Raw genomic sequence first — 24,435 nt, 5'->3', positions numbered from 1 at the left:
TCAAAACCCTTCACTTCATCTCACTTGCCCCACCTCGGGCTCCCTCATCTGTCGGACAAGGATCTGGCCACCCCTCGGCCCAAACAGGAGGTACTGCTTGTCCTCTCTTTTTGGCATGTGCTGTGTGTGACCCTCACAAGGTGTGCTGTGTTTTCTTGTCAATAACTGTGCCTGTCACTTTTTAATGTTAGAACACAGCAAAACAGCAACAGCATTGGAGTTTATATTTAGTTTTTCCACAGCAAAATTGTTTGGTGTACCACTTTTTTTTAAATGCAGTATGATCTTTTTGCATGTCAATTTCATATATTCTTAACCTTATTTCTATCTTATCTTATTCCTTGTTAAAGTATTCTTTGTTGTCTGTGTAGCCTTTCATCAGTTAATAATTACAAAGATCAGAGTTTAGGGCCTTGCTTAACCTTCCAAAATTGGAGTGGTGACTAGGGAAAGAAAGAAAGAAAGAAAGAAAGAAAGAAAGAAAGAAAGAAAGAAAGAAAGAAAGAAAGAAAGAAAGAAAGAAAGAAAGAAAGAAAGAAAGAAAGAAAGAAAGAAAGAAAGAAAGAAAGAAAGAAAGAAAGAAAGACAACTTGTGTTAATTTGTGTCCTGATGTGCCCTTCACTGTGTGAGCAGCAGTTCCTGGATAAGCCAGAAGATGTTATACAAAAGCATCAGGCCAGCATCAATGAGCTGAAGAGGGCTTTGAGGCAGCCCAACAGCAAAATGGCACAGAGGGAGAAACGCCTCTCCTCAGCCACGCCGCCTGGAGGAACCCCTGAACGCAAACCAGTAAGACCCATTTTAGATAGAGTTCATTTTCTATATATTAGGAATTTCCGATCCTGTCTCCTCTAAAATTTTGATTTCACTGAGCCAAAACACAGAAAACAAGAACAAAATACCTTGAAATGCATCAAAGTTATTCACTCGTTTACAGTAAAGAGCAGTGTATCTAGCTAGGCTAATGGAACTGTCTACTCTATGTCAACATAGGCGACCACTGATGCCAAATTGATTGACAAGCAAGATGCTTATGAAGGAGAACTGGATGCTTTCTCTAAAGTGGAAAAGAATAGGACCTCTACAGTGGGTAGAGACACTGTAACACCTTGGACTGATGCAAAGATGAACAGCTGTCAAACAGCCAGGGACTCCTTAAAAACTCGACCTGGAACCTCTCCAAAACAGGAAACAGACTATACAGCAGCAGGACTAACGGATATGAACAACGGGAATGAAACGGTAGCAACTAACGGCCATTACGGCCATTCTGTATTAGCGAGGATTCAAGAAAATGGATATGGATCTCAACATGACAAACAGGAGAGTGCAATGATTAACAGAGATTTGAGACATTGTCAGTACGAGCACAGCATTCATCGAGAGAGACCAAAGAACTTTGAGGCTCCGATGGGTGCGGATTCATTCCCGAAAGGCAACGGAGGCAGGATTGAGAATGACGCAAGGCATTGCGAGAAAATAAAAGAGCCGAGCCCTGTGGGAGCGCAAGATTGTAACAAAACAAGCAACTCACACTCTGAAGTCACCAAAATAGTTCCTCTCAAACCACAGAGATCAAAGAAGTCTTTGAATAAGGAGAACACAGGTGTTGTAAACCCTCAAACTCGGTCTGATAGAGGCGTCTTCGGCGTGACTGGGGACACGCAGATGACAAAATCAAAAGATGGATCCTGTGAGGCAGGAAGGAGAGTGGATGCTAGTGCTGCGCTGCAGTTTGCCACAGATGTTGTCAAGGAAAACACAGGGACCACCAAGAACCACAGCGAGCCTGCAATGTCCTATCAACAGCAGAGTCTACCACATCACCAGATTAGGAGCGAGTTGTTTGGACAGCAGGAGCTCAGAGACTGCAGAGGCACAGCGGGACAAAGTCTGTGGACAAGAGGAGGACATGAGGACCATTTTCAAAATAATTCAGAGTTTAAAGAGAGTCTCCTGTCAGGCTCCAAGTTTCCAACAGCTCCTCCTCGAACCCTCCCTCTGAAAACGCAGTGGAGCCGAGACAGACAGAGCAACGTGGAAAGCAGCCACATCCACTACAGGACGCCCGGCCAAGAAACAGCCAAGAGGAAGCAAGCGGTAAAACCCATCTGCCCCACCCAACCTGTTTGTCAATCATCGGACAGTAAAGCATTGCATGAGCTTCAGGCGATGTCGTGCAAATCTTGTTTTTACCATCTAAAAACAAACAATCACGCATACTTCAGAACTCATGTGGCTGTGTATGAGAAAGCAAAAGTTCACGTTCCTTGGCATCGCATCATTGACCGACTCAGTTCACGTCCATGGCCCAGAGAGTTTTTTGCTTTCCGTTCGCAAAGCTTGACATCTGCTTGGCCATTTCAGAACGCTGCGGGCCTTTAAGCAAAGTTCCTATGCTTAAGCTTCAGGCGTCCCTTTTTATCCCACCTTAACCTGTCACCTGGTCTCTCCTTCCAACACCCTCACAGAATAAAGGTGGCTGCTGTTGCAAGGAGCGCAAGACCTTTCCACCATTTTCCTTTGAAACCTCTTTTTCACATAATTTAAATCCTTTTTGTAAATGGCTGAGAAGGGCATTTGAACCAAATGTTCTGCCTTGGCACCTCTGTAGCGACAGCAGAAAATAAAAAAGGCGATTAGATGTAATCACAGGCTGCAGAGCTGCCAAACCTCTTCAGGGCTTAGGCATTCATATGCTGCATTTACGAATATGAATACCTCTCTCCTGAAAGGGATTTTGAAAAATCTTACCTTTCAGTGCATGGCATTACCATTGCACTTGCAGTCATTTCTGACGATGTCAACGTGTGAAATATACCCGATGAGCATGCTTCTGACAGTAGCTTTTCACTCTGTGGGAATTCTCATTTTTGTTTATTGTGTGAGTTTAACATAAGCCCTGACGTTGATGGATGATATAACATTTTATAAAGAATACTGCAATGAACTCCACCCAGTGCAAAAGCAATTAGCCTAAAAGCTGTAAGCAGAGAACATTGCAAACATGGTTTCTCTAAAAGTGACAACTAATGCTTTTATCAGCCGGGTGTTGAGCTATAAACAGGACGTCACATCAAAGCAGTGACAAAGAAAAGCTCTTCACTCTATTTCTGTTCTCTCCTTTCTGTGTGATGACACACATGTTGTCTATAGTATAGGATGGTGTGATGTATGATTTGTGGTTGTTGTAGTTTCTATGACTTGACATATATTATATTAATGTTTTCTTCCTTTGCTTTTCTTCTATAGGATACACCTCCAACACCTGCTATTCATGAGGAACCTCTCAACGAAGCCTCAGTAAGTCGTCTTTCTGCTCCAACAGTCTCTATTCATTTACTTTTCTTTTTTAGCCACCCTTTTGGAAATGCATAAACACACTGCACTTGGTTTTTAACACATTTTTTCTTCAAGATGTTTTCAGTAGTGCACATTATTTTACTATTCTAGTTTCATTAAAAGCCCAGTTTGTAAATTCCTATTTTAATAAATGGGGAAACCCCATCACCACAATTAACAATGCATGATTTAACTGCTAAAGTTAAACTCCATTTAATTTACAATGTGTTCTGGTTTTACTGGAAAACAGGCCTATATTTTTTTTTCTTTCTTTCCAAGGTTTTTTATGAATTGATTCATCAATCAGGAATGAACCAGTTAACAGTACACACACCAAATAATTTTGTTTTACAAAACACACCCACCCTTGTCACAATCCATCCAACTAACAAGACGGAACAGAACACACAAACAACCACAGCTGAATCAAAGCAAATCTAGATTATTGACAATAAACTTTAATTAGGCGGCTGTGGCCTGGCTGACAGACGGTCGCCCACCGATTGGAATGTCAGTGGTTCGATCCCTTACCATGGCAGCCTACATGTATCCTTGTGCAAGATACTGAACCCCAAATGGGGTTCGTCAGTGTATGAATGAATTCCCAAAGGTGGCAGGAGGCCACCAGTATGAATATGAGTGTGAATGGGTGAAGGAGCGCAGTCTGTAGTGTAAAGCACTTTGGATAATAGCGCTATATAAAATTGGATATAATATTGGATACAGGAGATATATAAATAAATTATAGTGGTGGAGGGGAAAAATACATTTTTGACTCTGATCTGTGGTCAAACGCATAAATGCAGCTAAGAAAATAATAACACACGGTCGCCCATAAAGTTGGGATAAAATAGTTGTTTTTTTTTTTACCTCTTTCCATGAAGTGATTGTGACAATGTGATTTATTACAGACAGATAAAGTGTATTCCAACTTCATGAGCGACCTTATGGGTGTATATAAAATATAAATGAACTTAGTTGTAGTTTAAGAGGCCTGATGTTCAGTACTCTGCTCCACAGAGGGAACCGTGGGAGAGACGTCTAGGCTCTGTCTCCGAGGACGACCAGGACCACGACATCTTGTACTTGAAGGAGACACACCTGGGCATCGAGCGCAAGTGTTCCAGCATCACGGTCAGCTCCACCTCCAGCCTGGAGGCCGAAGTGGATTTCACCGTCCTCACAGACCTGCACACGGGCATGGAGGAGTTCTCCAGGGGCATGACAGAGCTGGGGGAGAGGGAATTGTCACCTGATGTGGGTTTGTGCTTCGGCATGGACTTGCTCCAGCACCAGGTTCCATCTGAACAGCCTCCTCCTTTGGTGTCCGCTGCTCCTCTGTCCAGAGGAGCCAGCAGCAGCCCTCCGGCCAAACATGTCCAGGCTGAGGAAGTCCGACCAGAGGTCAAACGTGACGTGCAGGTAGACGAGAGTTTTCATATCAGAAGTGTTTGTAGCCTCTCCTCCTCAAGTTTGATTTGTTCAGGCAGGTATGAAAACGATGCTATTTTTAGGCACCTAAAAATAAGTGTCCTCTTTCAATCAAACTGCAGTGCAGGTGAGTGTGGGTGTGAACAGAATCTGATTGTATCAAAGAAAATGGCCAGAAATCATAAAAAAAAGTTTCATATCTACAGGAAATCCAGGCCTGCTTCCTGGTGTTTTGCATGCTTTTTAAAATGTATTCTCATTAGACATACAGTCATGGAAAAAATGATTAGACCACTCCTTTTCTTTAATTTCTTGTTAATTTAAATGCCTGGTACACCTAAAGGTACATTTGTTTGATATGATGAATGATAACAACAACAACAACAACAACAACAACTCATAAGAGTTTAATTTAAGAGCTAATATCTAACCATTTTCCATGGTTTTCTTGATAATATCTGAAATCATTATCAAGAAAACCATGTAAAATAGCTCAGAAGAGTTTAATTAAAGAGCTGATATCTAGCCATTTTTGTTGTTATCATTATATTTAAGAGCTCCATTAAAATGAACAAGAAACTGAAGAAAACAAGGAAGGTCTTATCATTTTTTCCTTGACTCTTTATGTCTAATGAGAATACATTTTTTAAAAGCATGCAAAACACCAGGAAGCAGGACTGGATTTCCATCCTACCTGACGCCCTCCTCCTATAACACCACCACGTCAATCTCTTAGTGCCACCCAACGTGTGATGACAGGCCACCAAAGTGAACCGTTGATGAGTTCATGCAATTTTTGTTTACAAGCCTGTGCAGTAGTGGGTCACTGTGAACTTGAATGAAACATACTAAAACTGAAAAGTGACAACATTTCCACTGGGGTTCAAATGAGGGGAAAAACAAACAGTGGTGTGATCACACCTGAGGTGTTTGTCTCACATTTCAATGTGTTTTTCTGTGTTTGGAGTGAGTTTTCGCGTTTAGGGTTTGATTTGAATGGTCAAAAAGCTGCACAATATAAAGGTGTACAGTGTAAAATGTACTTTGAATATATATTAATGCTTCTGAAATTTGAAAAAGAGGAGACAAAGGAAGCAATAAGCGGCTGTAATAAAAAATATCTCCAGCTGAATGCTTTTTATCAAGCAGCACTGAAGGCTAATGAAGAAAAACCCTTCATCTTTTCTCCCCTATTATTCTTTTTTCTTTTATCTGAATTCTAATTTAAAATACCTCTCAAGCACTAAGTTTAAACCACATCCATCAGTGTGTTACATTAAAGTCACTTATGTTTATCTTGTGCTTTGTATGCTCTTTTGTTCAACTTTGTGTGTCAGAACCTTCAATAAATATCGACATTTTTGAAGCAGGATAACAGCTCAATCGAGCATTTCTTTTTTAAAGTCCTGATTTTCCCACAGAAATTAAAGTCAACAGACCTTTAAGCTCATCGATCAAATGTGTAAAAACGTTATACTTTCTTTATACTCACTTTAGCCTGTAGTTCCCAAAAAACCAAAGAGGTCGGTTCCGCCATCATCGTCAGTGGACAGAGATCACAGAGAATCTGGTCGCTCTGCCGCCGTCACACCGCTGAGCAGGGAGGCCAGTGATGTCATGCCCACGCCGACGGTGAGGAAGACGGACGTCAGGACGGAGACTCAGCCCAACGGGTCAGAGGTCACCACGACCATCGTGGAGTTCACAGATCAGGTTAGTTTAATATTGTCAACATCTGCATCTGTAAAAACATGATCAGCAGTGATGCGGGCGTTGTACCGGACCGTTGTGGTGAAGAAGGAGCTGAGCTTGAAGGCAAAGCTCTTGATTTACTAGTCCATCTATGTTCCGACCCTCAACTATGGTCATGAGCTTTGGGTAGTGACCGAAAGAACGAAATTGCGGATATGAAATGAGTTTCCTCCGTAGGGTGGCTCCCCTTAGAGATAGGCTGAGGAGCTCAGACATCCGGAGGGAGCTCAGAGTAGAGCTGCTGCTCCTTCACATCGAAAGGAGCCAGTTGAGGTGGTTAAGGCACCTGGTAAGGATCCTCCCGGGATTATATCTCTCTCCTGGCCTGGGAACGCCCCGGGGTCCCCCAGGAGGAGCTTGACGTTGTGGCCCCCGCGACCCGGCCCCTGGATAAGCGGACGAAAATTAATGGATGGATGGATTTATATATTTATACATATATATATATATATATATATATATATATATATATATGTATGTATATATATGTCATATACCACTTATTCATTGATGTTCATACCACTACATGCAACAACTTATTTAACACGCTTAAAAATATTTTATCCAATGTGCAATATCTATAACATGCAAGTACTTTCAGGAAAACAAACTAACACAAAAATAGATAGGCCTATTAATAATAAATGCCAAATAGCAGAAATGTTTGCAAATTATTAAACCAATGTTTTCTTCAATTTCTTGCTCATTTTAATGCCTGGTCAACGAAAGGTACATTTGTTCGGACAAAGCTCAAAAGTCACTGAACTAACAGAAAAAGCATTTTTTTGGCCAGAACTCGTTTGCTAATTATGACAAAATTTCACACAAACGTCTATTACAGGCATGTCCAAACTATTCTATAAAGGGCCATGCTGCTCAGATTTTTGTAATATAATGATAAAAACAAAAAAAATAGCTCATAAGAGTTTCATTTATGAGCTGATATCTAGCCATTTTCCATGGTTTTCTTGATAATAACCAAAATCATTATCAAGAAAATCATGGAAAATGGCTAGATATCAGCTCCTAAATTAAACTCTTATGAGCTATTTTTGTAGTTATCATTATATTTGTCCAAACAAATATACCTTTAGTCATAAAAATGAACAAGAAACTGAAGAAAACAAGGGTGGTTAAATATGTTTTTCCATGACGTATGATGTATATTTAATGTATGTATATGTCTTATTTTTTTACATTCTTATTCTGTCTTCTATATCCATGTGTCTGTATCTTGAGCTGATGTGACAACTAAATTTCCCCACTGCAGGATAAATAAAGTCATATCTTATCTTATCTTATCTTATGAAGTCTAACCCTTGAATGAATTTGTCTCTTTCAGGATCACAGTATCACCGGCCTGAGTGACGTTTCTTACTCTTCGAGACAGAGTGTTTCCCCTGTGAGTACAAACACAAAGACCTATCCAATTTTAACTTGACCCGCAGCACACTGCTTCCTGCTCTCCTGGGTTTAAACCTACTTACTGTACAAAAACTTCAGAATTTCTGAATATGTGCCTCACTGGATGTCCTAAAATATCAAAACATAATGAGTAATTATATGTCCTGCTTTCACATATGCATGTGTTCTGCTTCCTAAGGTGCATATGAGCAGTTTTGGCAGAGAGGCGTCAGGGTCGCCCATCCTTGTCACTGAAAATGTTACCTCGGCAACCACTCACGTCACAAAGGTAGAGACGCTTAAGTGGAACTTAGCAGCGCACGATGTAATGTATAATTATGATTGAGTGGGTTTTGGAACATGATGGGGGGGGGCTCTGAATACAGTTAAATGAGGAGGCTGTTAAATAGAAAAGCCATTGTGTGTGTTGCAGACGGTGAAAGGAGGATATTCAGAGACAAGGATCGAGAAGAGGATCATAATCACTGGAGACGATGATGTAGACCAGGAGCAGGTGAACAGAAATGAACTGTTGATGAGACAGACAAGTCAAAAGAACCATGTGCATGATTGTTAGTTTTGGGCAGTGGTGGAAGAAGTATTCAGATCCTTTACTAGTAAAATTACTAACACCACACTGTGAAATTTCTCCACTTCAAGTAAAAGTCCTGCGTTCAAAACTTACTGAAGTAAAACTACAAAAGTATCAGCATCAAAATGTACTTAAAGTATCAAAAGTAAAAGAACTTATTATGCAGAATGGCCCCACTCAGATTGTTTTATATATTCCAAATATATTATTGGATTGTTATTGATGCATTTATGTAAGGAGTGTTTGAGTTTTCTCAAGGTAGGGCTCATTTACACAACTTAATATACTGTTATGAAGTTTAATTGAAAAAAAAAATGATTTTTTTAATGTTAAATCTCAACCTGAAAAGTAACTAAAGCTGTCAGCTAAATGTAGAGGATTAAAAAGTACAATATCTGCCTTTTAATGTATTAGAAGTATAAAGTTACAGAAAATGGAAATACTCAAGTAAAGTACAAGTACCTTAAAATGATACTTCAGGACAGAACTTGAGTAAATGTACTTTACTTTCCACCACTGGTTATGTAGTTTTTTGGGGGACATTTGTAGCTACTGGATGTTTTAAAGTACAAAATACTGCACATTTCTAATAGTCTATTATGATTATTTATTATTTAGGTAATGGAAATATTTATAATAGGTAATAGATAGAATATGATTTAAAAAAAACGCTCAATATTCTGGATTGAGCCTCAGATTCTTGAATGCAGTACATTATGCATGTATGTGTGCAAACATTGGCCTACTGCAGTAATGTAAGACATTGAAGGGAATCATTAAGGGAACCAAAAGGGCACGCAGACCTCCACTCAGGTCATGCCCTTTTTTCCCAATGTTAACAAAATTGAAAAATAATTTGTCTATCTGCCTTGTGATTTGGATCTACTACAAAATGTAATGAGTTATTCATTGGCCCATGCTTCACCCCCTCAAGTTTTACAAAACTGTTTTTGTCATAATCCTGATGAAAAGCAGACTAACAAAGAAACCGAACCTCCATGGGAGAGGTAATATGCAGAGTAAATCAACTGTTGCTTGTAAGTAAGGCTGCAACTTAACTAATAATTATTAGGTTCATCTGCTGAATATTAAATTTTCTTTTGCGAATGTGAGGTGAAAAAAGGCCATTCCAGGTTCCCTGAGTCCAAGGTGACATCTTGAAATATATTCATTATACTTCATAACAGCAGTAGATCCTCACAGTTGAAAGCATAAAAAAGTCTCAATATGTCTTTTCTTTGTGCAGAAAAATGTGCATTTCCTGAAATAAAAACGGGTTGAGTTTCTGTTCTGTTGCATTATTGAACAGGAAATGAAATTGGAATTTATAAATCCCAGAATTGAACCCAAATCTTAAGAAAAGTTGTTCCTATGACTCATCTGACAGTTCATATTTCTCTGCAGGCTCTGGCTATTGCGATACAGGAAGCGAAGCAGCAGCATCCAGACATGCAGGTGACCAAGGCAGTTGTTGTCAGGGAAACAGAATCATCCACTGAGGATCGTCACGGAGCTTCAGAGGTACAGCTGCCATTTTGACTCCAAAACGATAATATCTGCCCGGGATTTGGCTTTACAACCCTCCTTTGAGATTAAGGTATTTAAGGTCGACTCTCTCTATCTTTACCTGCAGTCTTGATTTCCTGAGACGGGAGCGCCCCCCTTTGGACCCGAAGTGTCAGTGCCCGACCTGAAATTGCCACCCACCATCCCTGCTGAAAGACTACTGCCAGTGGCGCTCAAAGGAGCCTCTTGTACACATTAACATACACACAAAAGCTGAAACAAGACTCCTTTGAAATCCTTAGGTTTTATATTTATTCCAACATCTCACTATGAAATCATTCATGTTCAGCAGAGTGTACGGCAGTGATGCAAAAAAATAGAAAAAGCTCACTCATGGTCCTTGATTGGTCGACAATATGGCACCAGAATTCCAAACATCTGGAACAATTACAGAGCTCCAAATTCCAGCTAAATTCCCTGCAAACTACTCAGGGCCTCGATATTCAAAACCATTTCAGTATTCCTCAAAGGTCAAAGGGATTCACACTGTGGAATAATCCAAGGCTGTGTGCCAAGTTGGTACCCATCCCATGAAGTAAAACAAAAACAAAAATTCCTGCACCTGTGAGAGTCTTTTCCATGTCTGTGCTGCTGTAATGAATAAGAAGAAATCATCAGATTCCTGCTGTGTGTGCTGAAAAAAACCTAGAAAACTACTATGTGTGTGCTTAAATGATTAAAAATAATCCACTACATGTAGCTCCAGTACTGTTAGAGCATCCCGTGAAGCAGGGTTTAGTAAGAGCAGAGCAAATCCTCCTTTTACTTTTCACTCTTGCATAGTCGGCCTAAAGAACAAATGAGCTTTGTCCCGCCTCCGTCGCACTGACTGATGAGGACGCACTGAGCAGAACGGCTCACGTAGAGCCAACACGCTCCTCCGGTGGTGTTTATTCAAAGTCGGAGCTAGTCTGATCACTATACTTCCCTCTAATTGTCTCACCTTAAAGATTTCACTTTGAAAATGTGTTTGACCATGATGTGCGAGTTCCTGCATCATGATGGACTTTGATTGGACTATTGTAGAGAATTACTGCATATGTGTCTGGACATTAATTAAAACACAGTGTACCCGTTGTATTTATTCTAATGGTGGCCATGTAGTTTCTGAGCATGCTGGTGTTTCAGAATGAGCCCAGTTTCTGTCCTTACCCAGCCTTTAGATATGCTTTCACGATTCAGCTGGATATAAAACGCCACTTTTGTGTAGTCAGTACTTAGAGTAGGGTCACACCCTTGTTAAAGTCACAGAACGGGCTGCTGCATCAGTAAAACTAGTATTTGAGATAATGTTTGCATGATAGTTTCTTGCATTATTGGATTGTAATTGAGTAATCTGGATACTAACTCGTAAGAAGGATGGATCACGATGAAGATAAACAGGCAGAGTCTTTCACAATCTGAAGTCGAATCTGAACTCTGATAATTAAAAAAGGAAATTAAGCTTCCCGACAGGAAATGAAGAGTATTCATTTAAAACAGTGGGAAATATCAAGCACACAAAATATTCAGTTCATTTATTCCCAAAATCCAATTGTAAAGTAGCATACGCTGAAATTAACAGCAGCTCCAAACAATGTTATTTTTCTTTCTTTTACCAGATATATTGCATTATTTGTGAATTTTGTCACACTCAAATTTTGTGAAAATACACAGACTCCCATAAAGTTGGAATAATAATTTTTTTTTGGACACAATCCAGTAAATTGTAGTTTTGTTTTCAGATTGATTAATAAAGTTTGGAGAAGATATACACTTTATCTGCCAATAATAAATCATGTTGTTGCAATCATTTCATGGAAAGAGGTAAAAAAAATATTTTATTCCAACTTTATGGGTGACGGTGTATATGACGTCTAGACGCTAAGTTGTAGATTTAATATTGAAATTTAACAATGGAATTATGTTTAGTATGTGGTTTTTTTTTACAAAAAGAGAAAATATGACAAAATTCACAAATATTACTGTAATAATAATCTGGTAAAAAAAATTTACTTTAAATATTGACATCAGTTGTTGCTGTTGATATCAGCATATGCCATTGGTGCTTTTATACACTTTTTTTTTTTTCATAATTTTGCTTTCAATTCAATCCCCCCCGTATAGAAACATGAGGTCAGCCTGTAATTCAGTTGTGATTTTTTTAACAGCTATTTATCTAACAACACATTTCCTTCATCTTTCAACATCCTCTTCAGATATGGTATTATGCGTCAGAGCCCTTCTGTCACTCTTTCAAGCAAAGTACAGTGTCATAAATGAAATATACAGTAGGAGCAGAATCTTTTAGTTTTGTGTGATTTGGTACATGAATTTTAGCAGGATGCCAAAGGCGTGTAGTGTGCCAATTAAGGTAGCAGTCAAATTGTACAAACTCTGATTTTATATGAAAACATTTGTATGAACAAGCTACTTTTAATTACAGCGGTGCCAGATAGTCAAATGCATAAACTTGACATGCCAACGTTTCCCTTTAATTACGGTGTCTTTAACATAACCTGCAAAATTTCCAGTCTCCTTGAAAAAGTCATTTTTATATATAAATCAATACATGCAGCAGCAAAGTCATTGAATTGAGAAAAATGTTAAAGTTGTCATGTCAGGTTTATGAGGATTGTGAGGTACAACTTTGGCTTTCAGACACTAAACTTTACTGTCAGCGTTCACATGTGTAGTGTTATTCCCGTTGTATTTCATATTTTGGTTTAAAATCCTTTAAAGTGATTAATCATGGATGTGGGTGTCAAACTGGAAGGTGAAAAAGAAAAAATGATAATGCAGCAATGCATACCTTGTACTGTATATTTGGTGCCGTTTGGTGGATTGTGAAGATGTAAAGTAGCTAATGGCCATGGGCTTGATGTACACTAGGGGGCACCAGTTACCAAAAAGAAGAGAGCTTTGCAACAACATTGAGCACACCCAGCTGAAACCCCTCTCACCGTTCTTCACTGAGGGGCAAAATGATCCAAATCATCCCTGGATCAACATGTGAGGTCAAACTTACCTCCCTCTGTCCAGAAAATGCCTTTTTTTTTGGATGTCTGACAAATAAAAACCAGACTGTGATGAATCAGAGACATTCGGCTGTGGCTGAGACACCTGGTGCTGAAGTCTGATTGGACGACCTCTGGCTGACCCTTAAACCTTGCCTTCTCCTCTCTGTACAGAACCCTCCTCCTCCTTCATCTCCTCCTTCATCTGCTCTGCTGCTCTCCATCGCTTGGTGCCGTGTCTTTGCTGTACATTGTACTTGCATTCCTTCGAAATGAATAAAGAACAGAGAAAAACAGAACAAGATGAGAGGGAAATCCCTCTGTTTGATCTTCTTCCACATGTGTTTTACCACTGCGTGTCTATACTCGTCCTCTAGGCCCCATAGCACATATTTATAATAGGTTTTTCTGTACCATTTCTATACCAAGGGTTTGGTATAGAAAAGGAATTTAATAATACACTTAAAGGAAAAATCTGCCACCTTTTACGTGGATATCCAATCAGTGTTGATGGTCAATTGAAGCTAGTGTAAATCAGAGTATATTTGATCATATACAGTCATGGAAAAAAATATTCGACCACCCTTGTTTTCCTCAATTTCTTGTTCATTTTAATGCCTGGTACAACGAAAGGTACATTTGTTTGTACAAATATAATGATAACAACAAAAATAGCTCATAAGAGTTTAATTTAAGAGCTGATATCTAGCCATTTTCCATGGTTTTCTTGAAAATGATTTTGGTTATTATCAGGAAAACCATGGAAAATGGCTTCATATCAGCTCATAAATTAAACTCTCATGAGCTATTTTTTGTTTTTATCATTATATTACAAAAATCTGAGCAGCATGGCCCTTTATAGAATAGTTTGCACATGCCTGTATTAGATGTTTGTGTGAAATTTTGTCATAATTAGCAAACGAGTTCTGGCCAAAAAAATGCTTTTTTTGTTAGTTCAGTGACTTTTGAGCTTTGTCCAAACAAATGTACCTTTAGTTGACCAGGCATTAAAATGAGCAAGAAATTGAAGAAAAAGGGTGGTCTAATATTTTTTTCCATGACTGTATTAAGTATATTTATTCAAGTGTATCCTGTAGTTCCTCCTTGCCTCCAACTATGTCACTCAACTGTGTCAAATAACTGTGCTTGATGCAGGAAAAACAAGATTTCAGACATCAGCTTACCAGAAAGTTGACCTTTGACCTTTTTTAATACAAGTCATTTTGTCCTATTAGACCAGGCATGTCCAAACTATTTCATAAAGAGCCATGCTCTGGAGGTTTTCCTTCCAACCAAGCAGAAGCACAGCAGGCAATAGTCATTTAATCAACTCATCTCAGTGTTCAAACAGCTGATCGGTCTAATCAGGTGTGTTCTTGATTGGTCCGAACAAAAATTTGAGCAGCATGGCCCTTTATCGAATAGTTTGGACATGCCTGTATGGGACATTTGTGTGAAATTCTGTCATAATTAACTTAAGTTAATTATTAAATTAAGTTATGGCCAAAATGTTTTTTTTGTTAGTTCAGTGACTTTTGAGCTTCAAACTTGAATCCATTCATCTGTAACCCAAAGTGGGCAAGAAAGAAATTCCCTCACGTTCACAAGAACAGGGAAGATTTAATGGAAGTTCTATAATGTCGTTAGTGTGGCGATACTACTGTGTGTCCTGCCCGGTGAAGTTTCTCTTCTCAGCCACAGATTCCTTTGAAGTTAAACACATGGCAGCCTTTTCAGGAGCGTGAATAAACTCTGCAGTGATGCTCTCCTCCCCGTGAGGGCAGCAGCTGTCAATATCACTGCAAACAGATCTCAGGGGACAGAAAATTCTGTTTGCAGGGAAAGATGTGCAGATATTGATTGCACTTATGAGTATTTGTTGTCAAAACATAAATCAAGGAGGGAGAACAGAGGAGAAACACCTCTTTCTCTCTCTCTCTCTCTCTCTCTCTCTCTCTCGTATGTTTGAGACACACAGTGTGACAGTGGCCCTCAGCACAGAAATAAATTTACAACAAAAGGGCTTAAAGAGATTAAAATTTACATTCTGAAATTGCCGAGTCAAGTCCTGATCTTTAATTGAATGGAAGAATGAAGCATGACCTGAAGTCAGCGCTTCATCCAAGAAACCCCAAAGTTAACAAAGAATTGAATCAGTTCTTGTGAAGAAAAACAGGCTGAAAGGCTTTTCCAGATCTGAAGCACTGCAGGATATGTTTGGTTAAAGTCGATTTTTCCACCCAAAACTGTGAATGCTTCTACAATATCTTCCTCCAAGTCATGTCATATGTGACATTTGTGCAGTCTTCATGCAAGGTTTTTTGAACGGAGCTTGTGGTCATATTTTATGATGTAATCACCCTAAAAAAGAACCAAACAAAAACCAAAATTTTAATCATTCATTGGATTAAATTACTTAAATCTTTAGTGAATATATGGTTGTATAAATGTAATTTATGGTGCTGATAATTAGCTGCAAGACAACCCTGTTAATACCAATGTGCAGCAAGCGGGAGAGCAAACAGCTTTTGGAAATTAAGACTTTTTTTTTGAAAAGTTGGAACACCAACAAATATGGACTGAAGCTAAATATTTCATTAGATAAAAATGTGATATTAGAGCACCCTAACCTAAAGCTACAAAGTGAAAAAAGAAAAGAGGATGAAAAAAAGTGTGCCCTTTAATTCAAATTAATGAAACTGTGACCGTTTATTCTTGACCTTCCAAAAAGTAATTTGAAAATCTTACCTCAGTGTCCACTTACTGGCTCTTTTTTTTTTCCCAGAGCGAACTCTGTGCATGACCTTTCGGCCTCTTCTAGCCTCTTCTGACATCAAAGAAAGAAATGAGGAAAATGGCATTATGTTTATTAAAAGCAAGTCGATCCATTCAGACATCCTAAGCAACGTAGGTACGTACACTAACCGATCTCATGCCAAACAGCAGCTGACGGTAAAATACCGTCCCTACTTTGTAATAAGCTATGTTAGAAAAGTCAGTAATCACCGACACTTGTACTGTATTACAATGCTCATCATGAAAGACATAGGAGAAAGGCATGTTTGTTTTCTGAGCCCAAAACGCCCAAAAATATGATCTAAAAAGTAACAAAAGTGAAAAATCTTAATTAACCTAGCACACAGTAAGGTCAGTTATTCATAAATTATAGCATGAGTGAGCCAAAATACAATGTAGATAAACAGAGGAGGAAAATAAATAAAACTCTTGAATAATAACAACATGGATAATAATCATAAGACTTAAGGCTCATTTGGGACCTGAGGATTTCATACATACAGTGTACAACGATGCGGCTCACACTTCACAGCGCGCCTTTGTTACACACTTATCATGGATGATTCGGGAGGAAGGTAAGACATCAATTAATCAACACAAGTCTGCTGTTTACAATGAAAGCCATTTTTGGGGGTGTACACGCTGCATTTGCTCACAATGATACAACAGGTGGAACTGAACCTTGTCGGCTCAATACCTTTGGTTACAGTCAGTTTCATGGCAACTCTGAGGTTTCGATTTAATGAGGTGTAACGTAAAAGCATGAATTAAATCCAGGCAAAGTTACAAAGGTCCCAAATTCTGGTTTGTCATAAAGCAATGAGGCTCCCCCGTTTTTGACAGGGATTAGTAACAGTTGGTTTTCCTTCTTTGACAGTGCAGGCAGTTTCCCAAAAAAGTACAAAGAGAGCAGGGAAAAGACCTGTTTCTGGTCTTAAACGGAGCTGAAATGTAGCTTCACTCACATAAATATGAGCTATATAAGCTCCCCTGTCCCTAGTAAAGATAAAATTCCCTCATTCAAAAAGTCCAGAGGTACACAGACAACATCCGTTTAACAGAACCTGCACAGTCCCACACTGAAAACATATACACATCCTATTGTGCATCACACACCACTGGGCCTCCAAGGTTAAAACCATATGAGAATATCCACTGGTCAGGCGGGAGCAGAGAAAGAAAACATCTTCAAAGAAACTGCAGTCGAGTCACGGTGTCCTTTCACTTCCATAAAAGCAACTTCAGAAAAAAGCCAGTTCCTTTCAGTAACTCCTTTAGAAAGGCGTAGGAAAAAGAATCTTCCTCACAAAGAGATCTTTGTAGAAAGAAAAGGAAAGACGCAGTAGGGTGGGGAAGGGAGCAGGTGGAAATGCGGCTGTCAGCCTCTTGTTGTCTCTGACCTGCTGTTTCTCCTCCTAATAAGCAGCTGTAGAGCCAGGTTGATGCAGATGTTTGTCATAGTGCAGTCCTGGCTGTGAGGATTAATGCTGCAAGGTTGACCAAGGGAAGTGCAGAAAGCTGAGGGGCTGCTCCCATGGCTATGGGGCCTGAAATACACACAAAAAAAACAGAATCCAACAAGTGTGTTGTTAGAGAAATTTCCCTACAGTGTGTCTTGTGTTAGCTTATCTGGTGTGGTGTAAAGGTGTTGCTTTTGTTAACATGCCTCATTTAATTATCACAATTAAAAAAATACAGCAAGCCAGTTTTAAAATGCACTCAGTACAAAGAACTACAGTGTGGTGTGAGTACACAACTCCATCGATAGATGGCACTGGTACGCTGCGCTTAATTACGGCTTTCAACGAGCTAGACATGTGGGATGGAAAAGGCAAAATACACCCTTAAACAACCAGCAACTGCCAATATTCTTTGCATGTCTGAGCCCATTTTCCTGTTTGATGATATATATTTCTCTGTCTGCCGATAAGAGACTGTATTTTTTACAGCTAAGACAACTGTAAACACAAAATTCACACTCCCCTTCAAAGGAGAAAAAGGCTGAATTTGAAGACTCACCATTTTGCACCAACATTTAATAGGAAAGAAATACCTCATGGAAAGTGAGAGACACCAATTTATCTGAAGCCAGTAGCCTGAAAAGTCCATAATGCAATGCAGCTACAGAAGTTGTTGTGATCACGCTGCATATTTTTACACTCACACGTTGGTCTTATAATTTAGAGAGAGCCAGACAAAAAGAAGAAACGTGGACAAAAAAAATAATTCCTCATATACTAAAAGCACCAGGCTGTTACAGTCTAGCTCAGCTGAATTCATTTGTTTTTACAGTGACGTCTCACAAAAAACAGAGACAGACATCATTGTCATGTTCCATGTCTCAGCACTGGCCCACCTGCTATCTTGGGGATGGTAATCTGGCGGCTGCTGCTGCCTTCCCCTCCCTCACTGAAGGGTTTGATCTGGATAACGTAGTCCTGGTTGACCGGCAGCGACAATTCCAATGAGGTGGTGTTGGTCTCCACCACGCTGGGACGGCCGTGTTTGTCCTGGCTGTACATCACCTGCAGGGGAGCGGAGAGGTGAAGATGATGACAATGCATCATAATATCAGTGCTTTCAGAGTGTCCTTGTTGATGAATTTAAAAGACAATCTGAGTTCTGGCTCATGTTTCTTTCAGGCGGCTGCGTGAGGCGTGATGTGGTGCCTCTGGAACTAACAAGGATGAATCTTACTCTAGATATCTGCACAAGGCAGTGATGGACCACCAGAGGAGAGGGTGCAGCAGAGATAAAGAGAATGTAGAGATGTATTAATCCAGGCAGCTGCAGCTTGACTCTGGGCTGTTGGATCCATCTGCCCAATTTACTACACAGTAAGCCCAACTCAGGAGACCCCTTTAATGAAGTGATAACAGTTTCATCTAAACATAGGGGGATGCAAATTAACCCTCCTCTAATGTTGCAGGTCAAATTTACCAATTTCAAAGTTTAATCATCTAAAAAAAAAAAATAGTTAAACGTAGTTTTTCATAAAAAGAAAAAATGAATGTGTCATGTAAAACCATTGTATTTCATATGTAGGTCTTTCCAATGTACATAAAAAAGTTTTAACAAATGCACACGCATTTTTTGAATTATCCTCATTGAACCATGATCTGTGAGAGGTAAACAACACCATTGTACTAAATATTGATAGAAATGGTTAGTAATTGAGTTATTAATGAAATATAAACAATGTTTATTGTGATTTCTGACACTTTTGGATAATTAAACATGCCCCGGGTTATTGCTGTTCCTGGAAAAAATGAAAATAACAGGAGGTTTAAAGTCTGAACTTTGCTTTTTAGATTGACAAGACACTTTATGATCTGAAATGCAATTTGAGAATAAAATATGTACGATGCAGAAGATGACAATGTATTTGTAACCGGTATACATTTTCTGCAGGGACTCCTCTCTTGAGAAACAATCAAAAAAGTTGTGGCGGAAATTACTTGGCTGAAGATAATGAGATGTGGGTGTTGTGGTTATCAAGGGATTGTTATTTTAAGGAGAGAAGGCAATTAGTGGACGACTTCAAAATCAAATGAATATGCAGCTACACATCACAGCCCCAGAACTTGTTGTTGCTGCCCTTCTAAATTAAATGTTGTTAACTTATTTTATGGTGAGAAGTTTAGATGCTTCCTTAGGTATCAGCAAAATCAGCATAGTCATAAAGAAGAGCAGTCAAAAAACAACAGTATCCTGGTAAAACTAAATGGAGCAAGTGACAGTCTGTCATTCTCTTTTATGTTACAATCTATAAAACCATTCATTCGTCAGAGCTGCAGCCAGTCCGGTTTAAAGGGACAGTTCACCCCAAAATCACAAATACATACAGCACCAGTTGAAAGTTTGGACCCACCTTCTGATTCAATGTTTTTTTTTAATTTTTATTATATTTTCTACATTGTAGATTAACATTAAAGACATCAGAACTGTGATTGAACACATTTGGAATTATGTACAATGAAGTGTTAAACAATCCAGAATATGTTTTATATTTTAGATTCTTTAAACCAGCCTTTAACCTTTTGCTTTGATGGTCTCAAACACATTAAGAAGGCGAGAAATTCCACAAATTTACTCTTGACAAGGTGCACCTGTTAACTGAAAACCATTCCAGGTGAAACCTCATGAATCTGACTGAGAGAATGACAGAAGTGTGCAAAGTTGTCATCAAACCAAAAGGTGGATAATTGTAAGAATCTAAAATATATGACATATTCCGGTTTAATACTTTTTTTTACTACATAATTCCATGTGTTCTTTCATAGTTTTGATATCTTCAGTGTAAATTTACAATGTTGAAAATAAGTTAAATAAGAAAAACACTGAATGAGAAGATGTGTCCTCTATTTTTCCTCTTATCTGTAGTGCTCTTGATCAATTTAGATTGTTTTTTGTGAGCTGCTGAGTGATTGTAGAGATGTCTGCCTTCTCTCAAACATAATGAAACTAGATGGTACTTGTAATGCCCTTCAAAATTTAAAAACTCAACAGCAATGTCTCTTTTCCAGTCCAGTCATGAGGCAGGATAAACAAGCTCTGTACCTTGTTTTGAGCAATTTTATGTCCAAAATATTTTTTTATGAGTACAGCCTTGATTCAAAAGTAGTTGGGATGTTGTGCAAAATGTTTCTGAATGGATCTGCAAATCCTTTGTGACCTACATACAAAGACAAGATATCTAGTGTTCAAACTGGGAAGTTTTGTTTCATTTGTAAAGATAAACACTCATTCTGAATTTTAGGCATTATTTTTATTTACACTTTACACAGCATCCCAACATGAAACCGCTCACAATAAAGTCTGTGGATTATCTTTAGTAACCAGGTCATGATTTCTGGAAAGGACGTTGCTTTTGAGGTTTTCTAATTTATTTTTTTTAACATTTTGAAAATAAATAACCAAGTGTCATCTAGTTCCATTATATTAGAGAGACAGCAGACATCTCTACAGCTGATATCTGCAACACTCAAAACACTCAAAACAATGTAGACTGACAAATGGAACTACAGGTAAGACAAAAAAGGTTTGATTTTGGGGTGCCCTTTTATACTTCTCCTCTGTAATGGATAAGTGTAAAACTCTACACTTCTTACCTTATATCCTGTGACTTCTGACTCATTCTCCAGAGCGTGGACTTGGTCCCACCTCAGAATGACCTTGGAGTTGGAAGTGTTCCACATGATTTTGACCGGGGCTTGACTGGGCGCTGGAGGACGATGAGGGGAGCGAAAGAGGGAGAGGAAGAGGAGGGAGAAAAACAACAAGCCGCCCGGTCAATAAACAGTAAAGTCTAAAACCAACTCAGCATGAAGGAGAATTCTCATTATCAGTTCATCATCCCACTGTTAGGAGCGAGCAGTGACTCTAGGAAAATGTGTGTGGGAGTGATTGTGCTGCTGTTTGAGAGGGAGGCTGGTTGGGGTGAGTGAAGAAGAGATATGCAAGTGTGTAATTAATTTATATCATTAGCCTATATGAACATAAGGTGCTACTTATCTGTCAAAGCCATGTGAAGTTTTTAAACACTAGTTGTGGAATGTGGTTCTCTGCAAACACAAGCATGAATATGTACGCTCATTGACACACAGAGGATGTATAGGAGGGCAAGCGTGAGACAATATACAGAGAAGTTAATTTAATGTTTAGAGGAAATCTCTCAGCAGGAAACATCTCATCTTTTCGAGGCAAGCCCTGCATGTCAAATTGCACAGCATGACCGTAAATTAAACTGGCGTTCGCCAAAGATTTGCCATGTCTATCAAATGACAGGAGTGCTACATGACGTCCCTCAGTTTCACACTATTCACGTTGAAAAGACTTCAAACGATGGGAGATGCTACAAAGGTCCTTCAGGCCGGGGAGTCGAACTGTGGGGGTTGCATTTAAATAAATATAAAGTGGGATAAACAAGAAACATCCACATGCCACATGGTACCACATCCTCCCTGCTTTCACTCCAATTGGTGAAATGTTATTGCTGAAATGAAGCATATGCCTAATAGACAATACTCCTTTAGCCAGAGGGCGAGAAAAAAAGGAAAACCTCCACAGTGATGAAAGTCCTTACGTGGCTTCTTGGTTGTGACATTGACTATGATGCTCTGCGGTCCCACTCCAGCACTGTTATAGGCCCGCAGGGACATGTAATAGGTACTGCTGCCCTCCAGATCCCTGATGAGTACTGAAGTTTTATTCCCCACTGTCCTGATCACACTGGCTGTGTCCTGCTTCTTCCTCTCACCCCAGTACTGCAACTGCAAACACACAGATTATACTTCATCAGCTTGCATCTGATTTGTTACTTTAATCTGTAACAGCACTATTGTGGGCTTCCACATACTGCAGTTTACTTCATGAATGAGCAGCTATATAGACACTAATACAAAAAAGGTCATCATGTTGTTATCTAAGATATGATGCCACTAGCTGTTGGCATTGTGCGCTACATTTGTACAGTTCCTATTGTGTGGGCATGTGTTAGTTTGACCTCATAGCCCAGGATGCGTCTGCGGTTGTTGCTCCAGGCCAGTGGCTTCCAGGTGACCTCTACCTCGGACGCTGATACACTCTTCGCCCTCAGCCTCCCTGGAGCTCTGCTCGGCTCTGAAGCAAACAGGATAGTCAGGATAAGGAGGAAGACACGGATTCACTACACCCACGTCTTCAGAATGACTTACTGTACTGAAGCTCCATCCATCTATCCATATCACTGTGTGAGGAGGAGTGAGTGCTCCCACATTGTGTCCTCGGAAGTGCACTGAACACAATGTTGCACCTGCTAAAAACTTGTGTCCACATCTTAAGTTTTCGTCTGTGATAAAGTTGGGTCGGCTTCTGGTTTTGTGGTCCGGTCTGATTTGAAATTTAAATCAGTTTGATTCTATGCAAACTGCTTGAACTGGCATTATTCTTTGTGACACGTTCTGGCAAATAAAAAAGCAGCCAACATCAGCAACCTGTGGCGACACTGTGCTAAATCCAGCTTGTATTGCATTAGTAATAAGCAATATAACAATGTGATTAACATACTGCTATGTTTGTTTATAAATGGTCTAACAGAGCCACAAGAGTCTGGCAGGCTGTGTGCAATTTACTGCTGTTCTGAAGCTGGCTGTTTGGTTAATAGAAAGTACATATTTTTCAGGGGGACAACACTGAGACATGGCAGTTTGTCTCAAAGAAAACAAAAAACAGAAGCTGTGCCAATTATGTCAACAGTTTAGATTTGAAGCCGGCTAAAGGGTGATCTGGAAAACATGGACGAGCCCTCTATTCTCATTGTCTTCCAGCTGGGTGCAACACAGAGTGGTAAAATTTGGTACAGATACAGATCTGATTAGTATTAACCAAATTGTTCTAACTTTGACAGAAATGTTTTGTGTTCATGGAAGACCACATAGTAAAAAAAGTGTTTGAGAAATCATGTTTACTCAGCCTTTTAAGATGTTCAGAAATAGGATTTTTAACTCAATCCATGATACACAGAACATTTTCCAGACATTTTTAGTGACAGTTATTCCAAAGTGACAGCTGTTAAATCGGGAGTTTTTGGTCCAATTGTTGGTCATGCATGGCCCTGTGGCACTGGGCGTGAAATGACAATTTCTACAACTGCAATCGTGATAAAAAATGATAAAAAATCAGACTATAACTAATCTGATCCGTAGTGTTAAACTAGCTGTTATAGTACCCACCTTCCTCCGCTGAGTAGATGGTGGTCACTGGACTAAAAGGCCCCTCTCCCATGTTGTTGTAAACCCCAACTTTGACTTGGTAAGGGGAGAACGGAGGGATGCTCTCATTCTTGAAGACATATCTAGATGCATCCGGGGACGTGACAGCAGCCTGCATCCAGCCTGGCGCCCCGAGTGGGCGGAAAGCCACCACGTAGCCAAAGCCTGGCCCGCTCTGCAGCTCCTCAGGAACAGGCTAAGGAGGAATGAGTCAGAGGAATGACTGATCTTAAAGATATTAATACCTAAAAGAAACACAGCTATGCACGGATTAGGGCACTTAGAGGAATAGTGCTGAGGGAGGTACTGTACTTGCAAGCTTTGCATGAACTTATCACTCTGTCTGGATAAGTGGTTTTATACTGAAGAGAAATAAAATGGAACTATTTAAACAGAGCTGTAAAGGCGATCTTTATACTCAATGTTTCAATTTCACATTAAAAGACATTAACAACCAAACCAAAGTGAAATCAGAAATATATAAACATTTAGTGCCCTATACTACCAGGTTTTATATAAATATAAACAAGTTTTATATCATCCATTTTTTATGTCAAATCTATTTCAATGGTTCATTTAAATTTAGCACATGAATAAAAATACATACATCAATTCACTCAAACAGACAAACAAAAATGTTAAATTTACCTCCCAAGTGATGACCAGCTCTGAACGTCCTCCACCACCGCCGTTCACTCTGGCTGGAGTCACCTTGGGAACTAACAGGTCAAACAAAGTTTAAGAAGTAACTGTTTGTATATTTAAGTATCTGCAGTTGGAAATGGAAATGGAAAAAACAAGTAT

At 39.3% G+C, this 24,435-nt stretch overlaps 2 protein-coding genes across 5 annotated transcripts in view; one reads left to right on the top strand and one right to left on the bottom strand.

Annotated features, from left to right (window-relative positions):
• si:dkey-178k16.1 (band 4.1-like protein 1) overlaps window positions 1-12,604 on the top strand; it is a 50,736-nt gene extending 38,132 nt beyond the window's left edge. For 2 of the 4 annotated variants that reach the window (XM_059333731.1, XM_059333729.1), the window contains 10 exons: window positions 61-90; window positions 635-790; window positions 3,254-3,304; window positions 4,364-4,765; window positions 6,272-6,487; window positions 7,869-7,928; window positions 8,130-8,219; window positions 8,364-8,444; window positions 9,927-10,043; window positions 10,156-12,604. In XM_059333731.1, coding sequence (XP_059189714.1) covers window positions 61-90; window positions 635-790; window positions 3,254-3,304; window positions 4,364-4,765; window positions 6,272-6,487; window positions 7,869-7,928; window positions 8,130-8,219; window positions 8,364-8,444; window positions 9,927-10,043; window positions 10,156-10,161 — 1,209 coding nt within the window. In that variant the 3' untranslated portion in view covers window positions 10,162-12,604. Of the gene's footprint in view, window positions 1-60; window positions 91-634; window positions 791-994; window positions 2,102-3,253; window positions 3,305-4,363; window positions 4,766-6,271; window positions 6,488-7,868; window positions 7,929-8,129; window positions 8,220-8,363; window positions 8,445-9,926; window positions 10,044-10,155 lie in introns of all 4 variants that reach the window. The other 2 variants (XM_059333728.1, XM_059333730.1) reach the window with 2 other exon arrangements.
• Window positions 12,605-15,935: 3,331 nt separating this feature from the next.
• The window catches only part of cntn3a.1 (contactin 3a, tandem duplicate 1), a 95,575-nt gene continuing 87,075 nt past the window's right edge, over window positions 15,936-24,435 (bottom strand). The window contains exons 17-23 of the mRNA XM_059333733.1: window positions 24,280-24,350; window positions 23,593-23,827; window positions 22,386-22,501; window positions 21,966-22,152; window positions 20,992-21,104; window positions 18,237-18,405; window positions 15,936-17,427 (exon numbers count right to left, since the gene is read on the bottom strand). Coding sequence (XP_059189716.1) covers window positions 17,336-17,427; window positions 18,237-18,405; window positions 20,992-21,104; window positions 21,966-22,152; window positions 22,386-22,501; window positions 23,593-23,827; window positions 24,280-24,350 — 983 coding nt within the window. The 3' untranslated portion in view covers window positions 15,936-17,335. The remainder of the gene's footprint in view (window positions 17,428-18,236; window positions 18,406-20,991; window positions 21,105-21,965; window positions 22,153-22,385; window positions 22,502-23,592; window positions 23,828-24,279; window positions 24,351-24,435) is intronic.

The sequence above is a fragment of the Centropristis striata genome, chromosome 5, assembly GCF_030273125.1.
Source record: "Centropristis striata isolate RG_2023a ecotype Rhode Island chromosome 5, C.striata_1.0, whole genome shotgun sequence".
In the NCBI taxonomy this organism is placed as follows: Eukaryota; Metazoa; Chordata; class Actinopteri; order Perciformes; family Serranidae; genus Centropristis; species Centropristis striata.
Note: the sequence above shows the minus strand (reverse complement) of the source record. Positions and strands in the feature narration are given on the sequence as shown.